Raw genomic sequence first — 20,739 nt, 5'->3', positions numbered from 1 at the left:
TATGTACAAGAATATAACTACTATAATACTGCTCCTATGTACAAGAATATAACTACTATAATACTGCTCCTATGTACAAGAATATAACTACTATAATACTGCCTCCTATGTACAAGAATATAACTTCTATAATACTCCTCCTATGTACAAGAATATAACTACTATAATACTGCTCCTATGTACAAGAATATATAACTACTATAATACTACTCCTCTGTACAAGAATATAACTACTATAATACTGCCTCCTATGTACAAGAATATAACTACTATAATACTGCTCCTATGTACAAGAATATAACTACTATAATACTGCCTCCTATGTACAAGAATATAACTACTATAATACTGCCTCCTATGTACAAGAATATAACTACTATAATACTGCTCCTATTTACAAGAATATAACTGCTATAATACTGCCTCCTATATACAAGAATACAACTACTATAATACTGCCTCCTATGTACAAGAATATAACTACTATAATACTGCTCCTATGTACAAGAATATAACTACTATAATACTGCTCCTATGTACAAGAATATAACTACTATAATACTGCTCCTATGTACAAGAATATAACTACTATAATACTGCCTCCTATGTACAAGAATATAACTACTATAATACTGCTCCTATGTACAAGAATATAACTACTATAATACTGCTCCTATGTACAAGAATATAACTACTATAATAATGCCTACTATGTACAAGAATATAACTACTATAATACTGCTCCGATGTACAAGAATATAACTACTATAATACTGCTCCTATGCACAAGAATATAACTACTATAATACTGCTCCTATGTACAAGAATATAACTACTATAATACTGCCTCCTATGTACAAGAATATAACTACTATAATACTGCTCCTATGTACAAGAATATAACTACTATAATACTGCTCCTATGTACAGGAATATAACTACTATAATACTGCTTCTATGTATAACAATATATCTACTATAATACTGCCTCCTATGTACAAGAATATAACTACTATAATACTGCTCCTATGTACAAGAATATAACTACTATAATACTGCTCCTATGTACAATAATATAACTACTATAATACTGCTCCTATGTACAAGAATATAACTACTATAATACTGCTCCTATGTACAGGAATATAACTACTATAATACTGCTCCTATGTACAGGAATATAACTACTATAATACTGCTACTATGTACAAGAATATAACTACTATAATAATGCTCCTATGTACAAGAATATAACTACTATAATACTGCTCCTATGTACAAGAATATAACTACTATAATACTGCCTACTATGTACAAGAATATAACTACTATAATACTGCTCCGATGTACAAGAATATAACTACTATAATACTGCTCCTATGTACAAGAATATATCTACTATAATACTGCTCCTATATACAAGAATATAACTACTATAATACTGCCTCCTATGTACAAGAATATAACTACTATAATACTGCTCCTATGTACAGGAATATAACTGCTATAATACTACCTCCTATGTACAAGAATATAACTACTGCAATACTGCTCCTATGTACAAGAATATAACTACTATAATACTGCTCCTATGTACAAGAATATACCTACTATAATACTACCTGCTATGTACAAGAATATAACTACTATAATACTGCTCCTATGTACTAGAATATAACTACTATAATACTGCTCCTATGTACAAGAATATAACTACTATAATACTGCTCCTATGTACAAGAATATAATTACTATAATACTGCTCCTATGTACATGAATATAACTACTATAATACTGCTCCTATGTACAAGACTAAAACTACTATAATACTGATCCTATGTACACGAATATAACTACTATAATACTGCCTCCTATGTACAAGAATATAACTACTATAATACTGCTCCTATGTACAAGAATATAACTACTATAATACTGCCTCCTATGTACATGAATATAACTACTATAATACTGCCTCCTATGTACAAGAATATAACTACTATAATACTGCCTTCTATGTACAATAATATAACTACTATAATACTGCCTCCTATGTACAAGAATATAACTACTATAATACTGCCTCCTATGTACAAGAATATAACTACTATAATACTGCCTCCTATGTACAAGAATATAACTACTATAATACTGCTCCTATGTACAAGAATATAACTACTATAATACTGCCTCCTATGTACAAGAATATAACTACTATAATACTGCTCCTATGTACAAGAATATAACTACTATAATACTACCTGCTATGTACAAGAATATAACTACTATAATACTACCTGCTTGGGTGGAGTTTCTCTTTTATTAATGTATTATTTACTTGTTCCTTTCAGTTTTTATGCTGACTTGTACTTTCTTTGTGTTACTGTTGTCTTTGTAGCAGTTGTTTCCAGGCTCAGGAGTTGGATCTATAACACATGAATTGAATGGAGATATTTGCACGCCCTACATACAAGGATAATGCTGCGTGCACACCCCTCTGTTTGGATGGTGAAATGTTACTGATCACAGATTAGCTGATGCACTTTGCAGAGTGTGGCAATCTTCGGGGCAGATCCTTTGGGGTCCTGCTTACTCATTTTAAAGAGAAAGGAAAACGTATTGATTCCATCTGTGCGCACATGCGGGATCTAGAAGAGGCTCAACCCATGAGTATACAGAGCACGTCTTCCTGACGGCCATAGGAAATATTTACATACATTATTCCAAATCAATTTACTATGGCTGCTGAACGTGAATCATGTTAGAGCTGAAATTTCCACTTAAAGGAGAATTGTGGTTTTGCTCATTTTATGTGAGCTGTAATTCTGCAGGGCATCAAGATTCTGGAATTATTATTCAAATTTTATTACAATGCTTTACATGTGATATACGGACTTGAGTGCTGTGATTCCGACCTCCTTTTTAGCATTGGTGTAAATAATGAACGTTCTTTTGCGTAGAAATTGAATTAAAACATAAAATGCTGCCTGCCCCCATTCAGCATTACAGGGCGCGCAGCAGTTACTGCATGTTGTTTATACCTATGAACTTATACAAATGTCTGCAGTAAACTCCCTCTAGTGGTGGCTGTGTATATCTGTAAACAGTCATCCCCATCCCCTGAGCTCCCTCTAGTGGTGCAGGTATAGATTTGTATGTATTTTGCTCATGAGCTCCCTCTAGTGGTGCATGTATATATCTGTATGCATTTTGCTCCTGAGCTCCCTTTTATGGTGCATGTATATATCTGTATGTAGTAATCTCCTGAGCTCCCTCTAGTGGTGGCTGTATGTATCTGTAAACAGTAATCTGCGGAGCTCACTCTAGTGGTGGCTGTATACATCTGTATGCAATTTGCTCCTGAGCTCCCTCTAGTGGTGGCTGTATATATCTGTAAACAGTAATCTTGTAAGCTCTCTCTCTAGTGGTGCATGTATAGATCTGTATGCATTTTGCTCCTGAGTTCCCTCTTATGGTGCATGTATATATCTGTAAAGAGTATATCCTGAGCTCCCTCTAGTTGTGGCTGTATGTAAACAATAATCTTCTGAGCTCCCTCTAGTGGTGCATGTGTATGTCTGTATGCATTTTGCTGCTGAGCTCCCTCTAGTGGTGTATATGTATATCTGTATGTTGTTTGCTCCTGAGCTCCCTCTAGTGGTGTACATGTATATCTGTATGCATTTTGCTCCTGAGATTCCCTTTTAATGGTGCATGTATATGTCTGTATGCAGTAAGTTCCTAAACTCCATCTAATGGTGCATACCGTACATCTGTATTCAGTATGCTCTTGAGCTCCCTCTAGTGATGAATGTGTATATATGTACGCAGTAAGCTCCTGAGCACCCTCTATTGGTGACTATATATATCTGTAAGCCATAAGTTCCCAAGCTCCCGCTAGTGGTGACTATATATATATAGTGGCTGTATATGTCAGTCTGCAGTAAGTTCCTGAGCTCCCTCTAGTGGTGGCTATATATCTGTTTGCAGTAAACGCTGTACTCCTGCTTGTGGTAGCTTAATATATCCGTATGAAGTATGTTCTCATGCTGCTTTTAGTGGTAACTATATATCTGTATGCAATAAGCTCTGAAAGAGTACCTCTCCCCGCTCCTGACATGCTTATTTTAATAGCTACATGCATTTCCCTTGTAATAACAATTCTGGAACATCTATTCTTATGTATGAATGAATTGCTAGCAGCCTGCAGTAAGGGTACAAAAGGGTGGTAACTAGAGTTGAGCGAACACCTGGATGTTCGGGTTCGAGAAGTTCGGCCGAACTTCCCGGAAATGTTCGGGATCGGGATCCGAACCCGACCCGAACTTCGTCCCGAAACCCGAACCCCATTGAAGTCAATGGGGACCCGAACTTTTCGGCACTAAAAAGGCTGTAAAACAGCCTAGGAAAGAGCTAGAGGGCTGCAAAAGGCAGCAACATGTAGATAAATCCCCTGCAAACAAATGTGGATATGGAAATGAATTAAAATAAAAAAAATAAAAATAAAAATTAACCAATATCAATTGGACAGAGGTCCCATAGCAGAGAATCTGGCTTCACGTCAGCAGAGAATCAGTCTCTTCATGCCATAGCAGAGAATCTGGCCTTATGTCAGCGCAGAATCTGTATTCATGTCATAGCAGAGAATCAGGCTTCACGTCACCCACCACTGGAACAGGCCACTGTCACACATTTAGGCCCAGGCACCCAGGCAGAGGAGAGAGGTCCCGTAACAGAGAATCTGGCCTTATGTCAGCACAGAATCTGTCTTCATGCCATAGCAGAGAATCAGGCTTCACGTCAGCCACCACTGGAACAGGCCACTGTCACACATTTAGGCCCAGGCACCCAGACAGAGGAGAGAGGTCCCGTAACAGAGAATATGGCCTTATGTCAGCGCAGAATCTGTATTCATGTCATAGCAGAGAATCAGGCTTCACGTCACCCACCACTGGAACAGGCCACTGTCACACATTTAGGCCCCGGCACCCAGACAGAGGAGAGCGGTCCCGTAACAGAGAATCTGGCCTTATGTCAGCGCAGAATCTGTCTTCATGTCATAGCAGAGAATCAGGCTTCACATCAGCCACCACTGGAACAGGCCACTGTCACACATTTAGGCCCAGGCACCCAGGCAGAGGAGAGAGGTCCCGTAACAGAGAATCTGGCCTTATGTCAGCGCAGAATCTGTATTCATGTCATAGCAGAGAATCAGGCTTCACGTCACCCACCACTGGAACAGGCCACTGTCACACATTTAGGCCCTGGCACCCAGACAGAGGAGAGCGGTCCCGTAACAGAGAATCTGGCCTTATGTCAGCGCAGAATCTTTATTCATGTCATAGCAGAGAATCAGGCTTCACGTCACCCACCACTGGAACAGGCCACTGTCACACATTTAGGCCCCGGCACCCAGACAGAGGAGAGCGTCCCGTAACAGAGAATCTGGCCTTATGTCAGCGCAGAATCAGTCTTCATGTCATAGCAGAGAATCAGGCTTCACGTCACCCACCACTGGAACAGGCCACTGTCACACATTTAGGCCCTGGCACCCAGACAGAGGAGAGCGGTCCCGTAACAGAGAATCTGGCCTTATGTCAGCGCAGAATCTGTATTCATGTCATAGCAGAGAATCAGGCTTCACGTCACCCACCACTGGAACAGGCCACTGTCACACATTTAGGCCCCGGCACCCAGACAGAGGAGAGCGGTCCCGTAACAGAGAATCTGGCCTTATGTCAGCGCAGAATCTGTCTACATGTCATAGCAGAGAATCAGGCTTCACGTCACCCACCACTGGAACAGGCCACTGTCACACATTTAGGCCCAGGCACCCAGGCAGAGGAGAGAGGTCCCGTAACAGAGAATCTGGCCTTATGTCAGCGCAGAATCTGTATTCATGTCATAGCAGAGAATCAGGCTTCACGTCACCCACCACTGGAACAGGCCACTGTCACACATTTAGGCCCCGGCACCCAGACAGAGGAGAGGTTCATTCAACTTTGGGTTGCCCCGCAATATAATGGTAAAATGAAATTAAAAATAGTATTGAATGAGGAAGTGCCCTGGAGTAGAATAATATATTGTTAAGGGGAGGTAGTTAATATCTAATCTGCACAAGGGATGGACAGGTCCTGTGGGATCCATGCCTGGTTCATTTTTATGAATGTCAGCTTGTCCACATTGGCTGTAGACAGGCGGCTGCGTTTGTCTGTAATGACGCCCCCTGCCGTGCTGAATACACGTTCAGACAAAACGCTGGCCGCCGGGCAGGCCAGCACCTCCAAGGCATAAAAGGCTAGCTCTGGCCACGTGGACAATTTGGAGACCCAGAAGTTGAATGGGGCCGAACCATCAGTTATTACGTGGAGGGGTGTGCACAGGTACTGTTCCACCATGTTAGTGAAATGTTGCCTCCTGCTAACACGTTCCGTATCAGGTGGTGGTGCAGTTAGCTGTGGCGTGGTGACAAAACTTTTCCACATCTCGGCCATGCTAACCCTGCCCTCAGAGGAGCTGGCCGTGACACAGCTGCGTTGGCGACCTCTTGCTCCTCCTCTGCCTTCGCCTTGGGCTTCCACTTGTTCCCCTGTGACATTTGGGAATGCTCTCAGTAGCGCGTCTACCAACGTGCGCTTGTTCTCGCGCATCTTCCTATCACGCTCCAGTGCAGGAAGTAAGGTGGGCACATTGTCTTTGTACCGGGGATCCAGCAGGGTGGCAACCCAGTAGTCCGCACACGTTAAAATGTGGGCAACTCTGCTGTCGTTGCGCAGGCACTGCAGCATGTAGTCGCTCATGTGTGCCAGGCTGCCCAGAGGTAAGGACAAGCTGTCCTCTGTGGGAGGCGTATCGTCATCGTCCTGTGTTTCCCCCCAGCCACGCACCAGTGATGGGCCCGAGCTGCGTTGGGTGCCACCCCGCTGTGAACATGCTTCATCCTCATCCTCCTCCACCTCCTCCTCATCCTCGTCCTCCTCGTCCTCCAGTAGTGGGCCCTGGCTGGCCACATTTGTACCTGGCCTCTGGTGTTGCAAAAACCCTACCTCTGAGTCACTTTGAAGAGACTGGCCTGAAAGTGCTAAAAATGACCCCTCTTCCTCCTCCTCCTCCTGGGCCACCTCCTCTTCCATCATCGCCCTAAGTGTTTTCTCAAGGAGACATAGAAGTGGTATTGTAACGCTGATAACGGCGTCATCGCCACTGGCCATGTTGGTGGAGTACTCGAAACAGCGCAACAGGGCACACAGGTCTCGCATGGAGGCCCAGACATTGGTGGTGAAGTGGTGCTGTTCCGCAGTGCGACTGACCCGTGCGTGGTGCAGCTGAAACTCCACTATGGCCTGCTGCTGCTCGCACAGTCTGTCCAGCATATGCAAGGTGGAGTTCCACCTGGTGGGCACGTCGCATATGAGGCGGTGAGCGGGAAGGCCGAAGTTACGCTGTAGCGCAGACAGGCGAGCAGCGGCAGGGTGTGAACGCCGGAAGCGCGAACAGACGGCCCGCACTTTATGCAGCAGCTCTGACATGTCGGGGTAGTTGCGAATGAACTTCTGCACCACCAAATTCAGCACATGCGCCAGGCAAGGAATGTGCGTCAAACCGGCTAGTCCCAGAGCTGCAACGAGATTTCGCCCATTATCGCACACCACCAGGCCGGGCTTGAGGCTCACCGGCAGCAACCACTCGTCGGTCTGTTGTTCTATACCCCGCCACAACTCCTGTGCGGTGTGGGGCCTGTCCCCCAAACATATGAGTTTCAGAATGGCCTGCTGACGTTTACCCCGTGCTGTGCTGAAGTTGGTGGTGAAGGTGTGTGGCTGACTGGATGAACAGGTGGAAGAAGAGGAGGAGGAAGCTGAGTAGGAGGAGGAGGAGACAGGAGGCAAAGAATGTTGCCCTGCGATCCATGGCGGCGGAAGGACGTGCGCCAAATAGCTCTCCGCCTGGGGCCCAGCCGCCACTACATTTACCCAGTGTGCAGTTAGGGAGATATAGCGTCCCTGGCCGTGCTTACTGGTCCACGTATCTGTGGTTAGGTGGACCTTGCCACAGATGGCGTTGCGCAGTGCACACTTGATTTTATCGGACACTTGTTTGTGCAGGGAGGGCACGGCTCTCCTGGAGAAGTAGTGGCGGCTGGGAACAACATACTGTGGGACAGCAAGTGACATGAGCTGTTTGAAGCTGTGTGTGTCCACCAGCCTAAATGACAGCATTTCATAGGCCAGTAGTTTAGAAATGCTGGCATTCAGGGCCAGGGATCGAGGGTGGCTAGGTGAGAATTTACGCTTTCTCTCAAATGTTTGTGAGATGGAGAGCTGAACGCTGCCGTGTGACATGGTTGAGATGCTTGGTGACGCAGGTGGTGGTGTTGGTGGTACATCCCATGTTTGCTGGGCGGCAGGTGCCAACGTTCCTCCAGAGGCGGAGGAAGAGGCCGAGGCGGCGGCAGCAGCAGCAGAAGAGGCCGAGGCGGCATCAGCAGAAGAGGTAGCAGGGGGAGCCTGAGTGACTTCCTTGTTTTTAAGGTGTTTACTCCACTGCAGTTCATGCTTTGCATGTAGATGCCTGGTCATGCAGATTGTGCTAAGGTTCAGAACGTTAATGCCTCGCTTCAGGCTCTGATGGCACAGCGTGCAAACCACTCGGGTCTTGTCGTCAGCACATTGTTTGAAGAAGTGCCATGCCAGGGAACTCCTTGAAGCTGCCTTTGGGGTGCTCGGTCCCAGATGGCGGCGGTCAGTAGCAGGCTCGAGTCTCTTGGCGGCGGGTGTTCTGATTTTGCCCACTGCTCCCTCTTTTGCTACGCTGTTGGCTCGGTCTCACCACTGCCTCTTCCTCCGAACTGTGAAAGTCAGTGGCACGACCTTCATTCCATGTGGGGTCTAGGACCTCATCGTCCCCTGCATCGTCTTCCACCCAGTCTTGATCCCTGACTTCCTGTTTAGTCTGCACACTGCAGAAAGACGCAGCAGTTGGCACCTGTGTTTCGTCATCATCAGAGACGTGCTGAGGTGGTATTCCCATGTCCTCATCATCAGGAAAAATAAGTGGTTGTGCGTTAGTGCATTCTATCTCTTCCACCCCTGGGGAAGGGCTAGGTGGATGCCCTTGGGAAACCCTGGCAGCAGAGTCTTCAAACAGCATAAGAGACTGCTGCATAACTTGAGGCTCAGACAGTTTCCCTGATATGCATGGGGGTGATGTGACAGACCGATGGGCTTGGTTTTCATGCGCCATCTGTGCGCTTTCTGCAGAAGACTGGGTGGGAGATAATGTGAACGTGCTGGATGCACTGTCGGCCACCCAATTGACTAATGCCTGTACCTGCTCAGGCCTTACCATCCTTAGATTGGCATTGGGCCCCACCAAATATCGCTGTAAATTCTGCTGGCTACTGTGACCTGAGGTAGTTGGTTCACTAGGACGTGTGGCTGTGGCAGAACGGCCACGTCCTCTCCCAGCACCAGAGGGTCCACTAACACCACCACGACCATGTCCACGTCCGCGTCCCTTATTAGATGTTTTCCTCATTGTTCCCGTTCACCACAATTTTGAGAATGGCAAATTTGGGAATGCTTTTTCAACCCAGAACAAAAAGTCTGCTTTTACGGTCACTACAAATAACTTGACCAGCTAAAACTGTGCAGATTTGGTTGAATAGAGATGTGAGACCTGTTTTTTTTTGCACTGTGTGACAGTTATAGGTTTAATCACAGAATGACACTTCTATCAGCACGCTAGCGTGTGTCTTAGGTTTTTCTGAATCACACTATCAATACCTTCAATGTAAGATTTTCTTTTTGGGATAGATTTCAAGTAGGCCTCAAATACCAGAAACTAGTTATTTTGAGAATGGCAAATTTGGGAATAGTTTTTCAACCCAGAACAAAAAGTCTGCTTTTACGGTCACTACAAATAACTTGACCAGCTAAAACTGTGCAGATTTGGTTGAATAGAAATGTCAGGTCTATTTTTTAGGCGCTGGGTGACAGGCTCAACTTGCCCCTGATGTAATATATGGCCAAAATATAACCAGACTGTTGATGGTTAAATGCACTTGGGTGACACAGGCTCAGCCTGCACCAGATGTAGTATACGGCCAAAAAATAACCAGACTGTTGATGGTTAAATGCACGTCGGTGACACAGGCTCAGCCTGCAGCTGATGTAGGATATAGCACAAAATAACCACACTATCGATGGTTAAATACACTTGGTGATAGCTCGTGCTGGCGCACCACAAGTCACAAAATGGCCGCCGATCACCCCAGAAAAAAAGTGATCTAAAAACGCTCTGGGCAGCCTCAAAAAAGTGAGCAAGTCAATAATAGCACTTCAATGATCCACAGCTGCAGATCGATCACAGAATGAAGTCTTTTGGAGGAGTTAATCTGCCTAATCTCGCCCTAACGTCGCAGCTGCAACCTCTCCCTATACTGATCATAGCAGAGTGACGTGCGGCGCTACGTGACTCCAGCTTAAATAGAGGCTGGGTCACATGGTGCACTGGCCAATCACAGCCATGCCAATAGTAGGCAAGGCTGTGATGGCCTCTTGGGGCAAGTAGTATGACGCTTGTTGATTGGCTGCTTTGCAGCCTTTCAAAAAGCGCCAAGAAAGCGCCGAACACCGAACCCAGACTTTTACGAAAAGGTTCGGGTCCGTGTCACGGACACCCCAAAATTCAGTACGAACCCGAACTATACAGTTCGGGTTCGCTCATCCCTAGTGGTAACCAGTTAGGGGGGGTGTACCTGCACAGATTCAGTCTGTCCAATCAGTGCTGCCATTTTCAGACTGTGCAGGTACACACACACCCCCGACTTGTTACTCCCCCTCTGTACCCTTACTGCAGACTGCTAGCAATTCATTTATAACTTCGAGCAGAAATAATAAAGGAATGACACAACATAGAGCCATAAGAATAGATTCTCCAGAATTGTTATTACACGGGGAATGCATGGAGCTATTAAAACAGGCCTGTCAGGAGCAGTGAGAGGTCCTCTTTAAGCTCTCTCTATTGGTGACTGTGTTGTGAGATCCTTATCTCCCTCTAGTGGTGGCTGTAGATATCTTTATGCAATTACCTCTCATGCTCCCCCTAGTGGTGACAATATATATATGTGCATGCAATATGTTCTTAAGCTCGCTCTAGTGGTGGCTGAATATATCTACATACACTAAGTTCCTGAGATTTCTCTAGTGGTGACTATATATATATATATATATATATATATATATATCTATATGCAATAAGAACTTAAACTCCCCCTAGTGGTGACTGTACATTTCTGTCTAAAGTAACCTCCTAAGCTCCTTCTAGTGGTGAATTTAGGTATCTATATTGAAAAAGCTATACCTAGTGGTGACTGTATATTTCTGTCTACAGTAATCTCACAAGCTCCCTCTAGTGGCGTCTGAAGTTTGATAGAATTTAATGAAATGGGGGGAATTTATTAAAATAGCAGTTTCATATAGCAGGCTTAATCCGAGGTGTGCTGTCATATTTATTAAGAGAAGCATCTTCTGGCAGTCTATGGAAGAACCAGGTGCAAGTCACATTATCAATTCCTCTCACCATGTCTGGGATTTAGAGCTCTTTTCGGATAAATAGAGCTCCGACCAATATAAAGGATGCTTTAAGGTTGTCCCACCTCTCGACACTGAGTCCCCGAACCCCTGTCTCATGGCTGCTGTCAATCAAGAGGCGGCTGCGCACGGCTCTCTTCATTTATTTCAACATCGGAATACTTCGTTTTTTTTCTGACCTTTTTTAAACCTTGTCAATAGACTGAGCAACATTAATTGAACCATCCATTTAATACATTAAATAGTAGACGGGGAAGGAGGGAGATGCAGCTGCAGTCTCTGCTTTGTGTGATACAGCATGCTGTGAGAGGGGAGAGGGAGCAGAAGTAAGGAGATTCCTGATTGGCTTAGAGACGGGGAGAGGGAATGTGCATTGTTAATAGGCATTGAGAAGGGGAGAGACCAAAAATACACAGATTATGAGGAGATGTTCAGGTCAGGACATGATATTCAATCATACAAGTGAGGGGGCAGGGCTGTGACAACTACATACTACTTTTTCTTTAAAAAGACAGCAGTTGTCACCATCATGAGTATGTAGAGTATGAATCTGACATGTAGCATGCATATTGTACAGAATATACTGCCCGTAGGTACTCCTGACTATCCCTCGTTTGGAATATTTCCTTCGCCCAGAACTGTCTATTTCCTGAGAATCTGCCATCAAGCTAATTTTGTTAATATTTATGAAGTGACAGATCTGTGAAAAAAACATTAAAAGTTCTCTGCAAAAGAGCGGCATGGACAATATGGAAACTGTCAGCGGGAATCCTGCCGGGCGCCAGGGCTTTCTAAGCTGCTCGCGGGCATCGCAAAAACGGCACATGTTTTATTCAACTTCAGTCTCTTAATGAAAAGATCAAAATATTTTAATCAGAGTTAGACATCTCTGTGTATTTTGAAGTATCGAGTGTGTGTCGGGTGAGAGTCACTTTAAGGAACTTTGAACATACTCTTTTCATATTGAGTGCTTAGCCAGTCCTCAAGACCATCTGATAATTGTCCCAATTTCCTCCAGCTCCAGGGAACCTCAGTATAACTGTATCTGTAGATCGAAACTTCCATGACACTCCATCTTTTTTACATGGAAGGATTTTTTTTATCAGGTTATACTCTGCACATGGGTTCAGAGAGGTAAGCCTACCCAAAAAAGGCCAGCTCATGAAAGTCAAAAAGTTGACTTCTTCTTTAAGGGGAACAAGTGCATCATAGAATAGGGTCATTCATTACCAGAATAAACCCCCCTGTAAGATTTTTGTGCACTTGCCTTGTTACGAAGACACTGGGGCAGATTTACTGATCCTGTGGAATATTTAGACAGTCTAATGATGCGCGAGATTTATTATAGTGGCTGATGGAGGATTCATCATGGTTGAGGAAACATCATGGTGCACCTACTGTATAATCTGTCTAGTCTAAGGGAGGAATTTATGAAGACAAATGTTTGATATGCCAGTCTTGGTCTACTTTGTGCTGGAGTCAGATGACCCTCCATCCTCCAGAAAGTCAATTTTACCCCAGTTATGAGCCACCATAGGTTAGAGCTATAATTGATAATGATAGTAAATTTTCAGTCAGCTGGAGAATACGCTTCTCCTGTTAAACCCTGCCCATACAAATGCCCAGAAATGTGGCAAGTGTGGTGTAAAAGTGCAAAAAGTCTCAATCTTTGCTTGGAAGTTTCCAACTTTTTTTACACCAGAAAATTGGTATAGCGTCTATCGTGAACACCCTCTTAACTTCATACTATACCACCTATTAATAGTCAAAATTTGCACCAAAATTTTGTTGCTTTTTAAACCCTTTTCTCTCTAAGCCACACACCTTCCCTGCTTGGACCCTTGAACAAGGCAAAAAAGTGTGTAAAATGCGTAATAAATCTGGTGAAAATCAGGTACTCCTATTCTTTTTGTTGAAGATGAAGCCAAAAGTTTAATCTCCCCACGAAAGTCCACAATCAAATCAGAAGATCCGTAATGCAACCTGGGTCCTTGTGGTTATCCCTGAAGACATCACCTTCCTATATGAACTTAGTCCATAACAAGCTAGTTGACTACCCAGTCCATATGGCTATAGTTATCTCTGACAACATCACTGCCTAAAAAAACTATCCACATATACATAACCAATGTAGAGAAAGTCCCTTCCAGTAACCAAGAAACGGACGGATCTCATTTGGCATGTTATGCAGTCCATGGAAAGACCTCCACCGAGATCACCTTAAAGGAAAACTGTCACCTTTAATGATGGAACTGAACATGGTAATGAGCAGTACATTAGATCAACCCGGCTGATTTAAAGGGAACCTATCAACTGCTTTGGGACCAATGAACTACCAGCATGCCATCATACAGCTGGAAATTAGGGTCCTAAACTTGCCCATAGCAAACCCATCCATCCCAGCATCAGAAAGTGAATGAAATTCAAACTTACTGGGAGAAGAGTCAGGGACTCTTGCCCTGCAGCATCGAGCACCTGCATACTCCTCAAAAGAAGCTGAGGACAGTACACCTCGCTACACTGCACGTGCACTGGACATCGGGAACATGTGCAGTGAAACAAAGTATGCAGTCCTCGGATTCATCAGCACAGTGTCTGATGTTGCTGGAAAAGAGTCCCGGACTCCTCTTCCAGTAAGTTTTAATTTATCTTACTTTCTTTTGCATGCTGGTGGTTTAGTGGCCCCAAACCAGGTGACAGTCTCCCTTTAAGCCATTTGTGTAACAGGGTTCCGAAGGTGCACTCGGTCCCCCATTAGCCGCAGACCTGCTGCTTAGCTTCGGGAGCGAGGATCTGTGTTTGACCTCGTTCCTAGGGCGGCTTTACTAGCTGGGTGGCTCCCTGCTCCTAAGTCTGCCTTGAGCGCCGAGCTGATCACTTGGTGCTCGACTGGTTGGTCTGTCGGTCATGTGACGCTGGCCACGTCACATGACTCTCACTCCCCACTATAAATACAGGCAGCCTGCTGGCCACAGGTTGCCTGTTAATTTAGGTTCCACCTGTGATTTTGTCTTTCCTGGCGTACTTACCTCCTGCTGAATTCCTGACGATCCTCTGCCTGCTCCTTGTGTACTTTGCTGCTCTCCTGGTATTTATGACCGCGGCTTCTCCTGACAATTCTCTGCTTGCTCCATTTGTACTTTTCAGCTTTCCTGGTATTGACTCGGTCCGTTCACGTCCTGTTGTTTGTCTGTCTGTCATCCCTGCACTTATTCCAAGTTAGGGATTGCCGTCCAGTTGTCCCCTGTCATTAGGACTCGCGAGGCAAGTAGGCAGGGCCAGGGGTAAGGGTGGAGCGCAGTGGTCACTTCCCTCCCCCCTGTGTGTGTGTGTATGCGACCGTTACAATTTGGGTTGGTGGTTGGTCTTATGTACTGCTCATCACCTTGTTGAGTTCCATCCTACCTTCTTGGAAGTCTTTCCTCATGAAAGCAATATCGAAATGTTCCTGAAAAGCACGCAGCTCTTTTTTTGAAGCTGATGTGGAGGAGGTTTCATCTTTCCTACGCCCGTCAAGTCTGAATGCAACAATTATATTTTCATTTTGAATTCCAGTTTCCCGTCTCTTTGATAAGTCATGTTTTTTTAACCTCGTGTTTTCGATTTTTATTCTTCTCTCTTCAAAGAATGTCATCTTATTCCTCGACTTAAGCCCGGAATATTAACGCTCTGATCTCGGAATAATATCTGTGTTGACAAAACCAGTCTTGCATTTCAAATCTCAAGTTATTGGATGGGAAGACGTGAATATTATATTTCACATCAATGCATGTGCAGGTGCTTCTGCCAAATAGGCTTTAGTTTGGAGAGTCAAACGCTCATTTCTTCTCCATTATCCATCCTCCAACCATCCTGGGGAATTAAAGGGCAAGTCCATGTACCTCACCAGTAGACCTTGTATAATTTGGCTTTCATGTATGCATATGAAGATTGAGAATAACAACTTTTCCATAGATCATGAATAGCAATTCCTCATGTTAGCCCAACTTTAGACAACCTATTTAGACAGTCAAGTAGGGCAGTGCAGTATATGGGACTAAAGGTAGGGGATAAAGTTAGTGTGTACAAGGTAGGAGTTAAAGAGGTTTTCCAGTCTGAAATTGATGACCTATCCTGAGGTCAATAAAAAAAATCTCGGAAAATTCCTTTAAGGTTATTGGTTAGGAAGTAAGGATTAGGACTGGGTTAGAAGATTAGTTCATGGGTAAAGAGATAAGAGTTAGCATTGGGCATAGGAGGTACAGTTATGGGTTAGGGTTTGGTTAGGAGGTAAGGGTTAGAATTGGCTTTCAGAGGTAGGGTTTTAGATTAGGAGAAATTGGGATTAGGGGGTAGGGTTATAGGCAAGGAGATAAAGGTGAAAAGTTATGGTTATAGGTTAGGAGGTAGGGGGTTAGGATTGGCATTAGGAGGTAGGGTTTTAGATTAAGATATATGGGTCAGGATTTGGGTTAGGTGGTAGGGTTATGGGTTAGGAAATAATGGCTATGATTGGGGTTAGGGGATAAGGGATAGGATTTGGGTTTAAGATGTAGGATTATGGATTAGGAGATGGAGGTTAGCCATGGGGTTTAGAGATAGGGTTATGGTTTAGGAAATAATGGTTAGAATTGGGGCTAGGGTTTTGGTTTAAGAGACAAAAGCTAGCTTTGGGGTTAGGAGATAAGAGTAAAGAGGGTTATGGGTTAGGGCATAAGTGTTAGGATTGGGGTTAGGATTTGGGCAGCACGATGGCTCAGTGGTTAGCACTGGTGCCTTGCAGTGCTGGGGTCCTGGGTTTGAATCCAACCAAGGACAACGTCTCCATGTTTGTGTGGCTTTTCTCCGGTTTCCTCCCACACTTCAAAGACATACTGATAGTAATCTTAGATTGTGAGCCCCATTGGGGACAGTGTGATGGTAAAGTGCTGTGGAGTATGTCAGCGCTATATTAGTGCGTGAAATAAATAAAATAAGGTTATGGAACATAAGAGTTGATTGGGATTAGGAGATAAAGGTTATAAATTAGGAGATAAAGGTTAGAATTAGAGGTAGGTGTTTCAGTTTTAGGTCACGTGTGATTGGATCTCATAGGCTGTGCTAATATTCCTGTCCTGTTAATAGGTTCTCATTGTATGGTACTTTTATGTAATCAAGTCCAGTTGTCTTTCAAATACATAAATCCAAATAAAACTAAGAACTACACATTAAAGGGGTTTTCTGATACTTTTACCCTGGAGCCCTGAAGATCAGCTGTTTGAGAAGGCACCGGCGCTCACAGTACTGATCAGATATTTATGACCTATCCAGAGAATTGGTCCTCAGTATAAAAGTCTCAGAAAACCCCTTTTAGCATTTAGGACTAATTCATCGTCCTCCTAGATAAATCAGAAACAACCTTTACAATCTATAAAAGTGCCTTAAAATATGGCCTCCACTCCTTCCAGGCAACTGAATTTTTTATTTTTCTGGACCTTTGGGCTCTTGAAACAGGCAGAACAATAGCAAAGAAAACCAAGGATCAATCCCATATCTGATCTCCAGCATCCAATGGCCAACACTTTGGAACCAAGTGGGACACAGATAACGAGGAGCTGGGCCATTTTAAACCAGTGAGAGTAGCCTACACGTCAGTCATGTTTTCTGATGAATTGATTGGCTGCTTTCTCAATCAGGTCAGACTTTGCAGCGGATCCTTCCACCGCAAACAACCAATGCATTTTTGGAAAAACCCAATCAAAAGTGTTCCTGACGATTCATGACGCATAGCTACATTGTTACAGATGAGAACAAGCTAGTGGAGGACAAGCCTCCAGAAATTATATTTATATAGTACAGTGTATTTTGGGATTTTTTTTTCTTTTTCAATCAAATGGGAGGAAATCACCTATGATGAGTAGAGGAAGAAGTCCCTCTGCTAGGATCCAAATCAATCAACTGTATTCTGATGGGGAAGCTGGTGGCAGGTGTTCAGTTTCCCTGCAGCACTCCCAGAGGAGAAATGAAGCATTACATTTGTAGCCATTATTTGCTTTGGCTGAATTTTTTATTACCATAAAAATTCGGATGGGTTTTCTAAACTGGCCATCGACAAGCAAAAGAAAAACCTGGCTATTGGGTAATTCTGAGGCTTTGTGGAACATTGAAGTGACGCTATGAGCTATCCATGTACAATGCATTCTCCAGTTCGAGCTTTTCATCATCCCCCTTTCAAAAAGACAAAATTATAGTTGACATTACCGCCTGGTTATACGGGCACTAAATGTCACTTAGTGCAGCATCACTGCCACTTTCAAAGAATAGATCGGTTTTAACAGAACCTTTAAATGTCAAAAATCTGAGTTCAGTTCTTTGGTAAGAGAAGCGTCCTGACAGGTCAGACATCCAAATCCCGAAAGAAATCAGAATTTTACTGATATCTAATCAGATATAATATGAAGCCTTCTCAGACGGTGCAGACAATTACCGACAACTGCTTTCTACGTTACGGTTAATGAAGGGAATGAAAAACTGTACTTAATACTGGGCCTTCGCCAATGACGGGTAATTATGTCATTAAATGCGCAATGGAGATAATGACAGATTGAGCGAGATCAAAAAATATACAGAGATTGGTCAAATGATACCATACAGAAGTACTGCAGACGGAACACCGAATACTGATGGGAGGTACACAAGAAAGACGACGGGGTGGCTGACAGGATACAGTAAGGGAGGAGCTTGCATCATTAAGAACACAGATTGTTGAAACGGGGTTCAACACTGTTGAAGACCACCTTTATGTGACACTTCAGTGGAAACTATGCTTTATGTGTCACTTCAGGCTTTTATGTTCACATCAAAATTTTCCAAACTAAGATTCCACAATCGTAAAAACCATAAAGCCGGCCATAGACTTTTTTCGGAAGTCACGGTGACAGATGTATGTGAAAAGTTCGGTTAACTTTTGGGTAAAAGTTTGACTTAAATGTTTTTTTCTGGTGGAAAGGGTGTGTTGATGGACCACCCTTGGATATCTGTTCCATTCATGCTCTCATAGTTGATACTTTTCAGGTAGACTTGTTCATGGAGAGTACCTCCTAAACTGCCAACCCAATGGTTGTGTAGGATGTTAGGTGAATAAATTGCCATCGATGAGCCACCTGACTTACCTCTAAGGTCTAAGGCCAACTTACAGCCTAGATAAAAAGCTAGAAACTTCCAACATAACACCAGAGTACCAATTTTAAAGATTATTCACCTACTTTTACATTTGACCTCAAAGATCATTTCAAAATTCCCTGGAGCTGTTTTGCTTTGTTGGAAGAATTTAATATGTTCAAGAGATATTTCTGCTCAAATTCCATTGATTCCAGTGTTGACAGCCACTTTTTGACATATAGACAATACTGGGTCTATCAATTTACTAAGAACTCTGTGGTTTCAGGTCAATATATTGGCTTCACTGATGTTATGGATGTATCTACAGAACTTCAATTCATTGTGTAATACAATCCACTGGCCTCTACTCCTATGGGGTGGGGAGGAGGAACTTACACATCCCCTGTAGTGTATAGGAAGAAGTCAAGATTAAGAGGGTAACATTTTCTCATAAGTCTAAAGTGCCGAGATCAAGATGTTGGCATTAATGGAAACAGTATTGTTGCGTACAGGAAAAGACACCAGTTATCAGTATAAGCCTACTGATGGAATACACAGTAAACAACGTGGTACATAACTACCTAGACTTGATGATTACGCATAATTTATACGACATCTTCAAGAAATGGAACGGTGAAGGGCGCTAGTAATATGAGCACAGTCACGGTAACATGTATGAGACAAGGGATAAAAGTTTTGTACTGTACCCTTGACATGTCCTCTTCCCAGGGTGACAAATCCTGAAGAAATAAAATTGTGAAGGTCCGGTCCTCCGCTTCGATATACATCTTTCCCATAGTGTCCTGCTGAGAGAAATGGAAGAGTTACACCAGTATAGTTAGTGATAGGTGGACATTTGGGTGGTTCATATGTAACCTGTCTAAATCCATTTCCTTCCTGTACCTCTGGGTAGTCCTTCAGCACCACAATTGGCCGGTAGAGGTGGTAGAGAACATCTGATCTTGATTGGTATACTACTATAGACCAGGACATTGTAGGAGTGCACAATGTTTGCCTATGGTCTATAGTAAGAATTTGGTGGTGGTTGGGGGGGGGGGGGGGAATGGGGGGTTTGATCAGTATCCTAGAACCTTCACTGTGTGTAAATTAGTCATTAGGTCTTATCAGGATCCTACTTACCCAATCAAATGACAGGTCGGTTAGATATCTATCATATGATTGGATGAAAACGTGATATTCTTTATCTCCCTGGAACAGGAAACCTTCTGGGTCCTGGTCAAACCTCTACCCCTCTCAAAAAAGGACTAAAAACTGAAAAAAGGACCTGCAGAGAACTTACTTTATGGAAAAGATAGGAAAGCCAAGGACCATATCCTGTAGTCCCACCAGTGACCGGAAGGGGCTATAGAAAATGTTTGCTGCTCCATGGTGTGTGAACTATTCCAGACCAGGATTGTTAGTACCGATGAGGTTACCTGTGCGGTACGACCACTCCATATGAGACGGAAACATACACACAATATGCCGTAACATACAGGTTACTACATGGTAATACCGCATGCTGAACACTTACTACAAAGTCTCATTATAGGACAGTACAGAAGCAATGTACAGAGCACAGTACATACATGAGAAAGCCGTACAGTATATAGTAAAATACACAACACAGGGTTAATAGTGGGAAGCATGGAGGCTGTAAGTGCGGTCCACAGACTCGTCCCCGTCCTGCCAGCTGCCGGCTAACCACAGAAAATAGGTCACTGACTCATTGGTTCTGGAGCAGTTTGACTGGCGCCCTCTGTCGGCTTCTGCATGGCATGACGGATATATTTCTACTACGTGTCCTATACAATATACTGGTCAGATGGAAGAGAAAAGCGAGCAGAGGGAGCAGATAGGGAGATAGATAGATAGATAGATAATAGATAGATAGATAGATAGATAGATAGATAATAGATAGATAATAGATAATAGATAGGAGATAGATAATAGATAGATAATAGATAGATGATAGATAGATAGATAGATAGATAATATATAGATAGATAGATAGATAATAGATAGA

The 20,739-nt window shown here is 43.5% G+C and overlaps 1 protein-coding gene across 1 annotated transcript in view; it reads right to left on the bottom strand.

The window, feature by feature from the left end:
• SHISA6 (shisa family member 6) overlaps positions 1 to 20,739 on the bottom strand; it is a 320,679-nt gene that overhangs the window by 169,332 nt on the left and 130,608 nt on the right. The window contains exon 3 of the mRNA XM_040434916.1: positions 19,421 to 19,519. Coding sequence (XP_040290850.1) covers positions 19,421 to 19,519 — 99 coding nt within the window. The remainder of the gene's footprint in view (positions 1 to 19,420; positions 19,520 to 20,739) is intronic.

Source organism: Bufo bufo, chromosome 6, assembly GCF_905171765.1.
Source record: "Bufo bufo chromosome 6, aBufBuf1.1, whole genome shotgun sequence".
Lineage (NCBI taxonomy): Eukaryota > Metazoa > Chordata > Amphibia > Anura > Bufonidae > Bufo > Bufo bufo.
The sequence above is the reverse complement of the archived record's forward strand: the minus strand, read 5'-3'. Positions and strand labels throughout refer to the sequence as shown.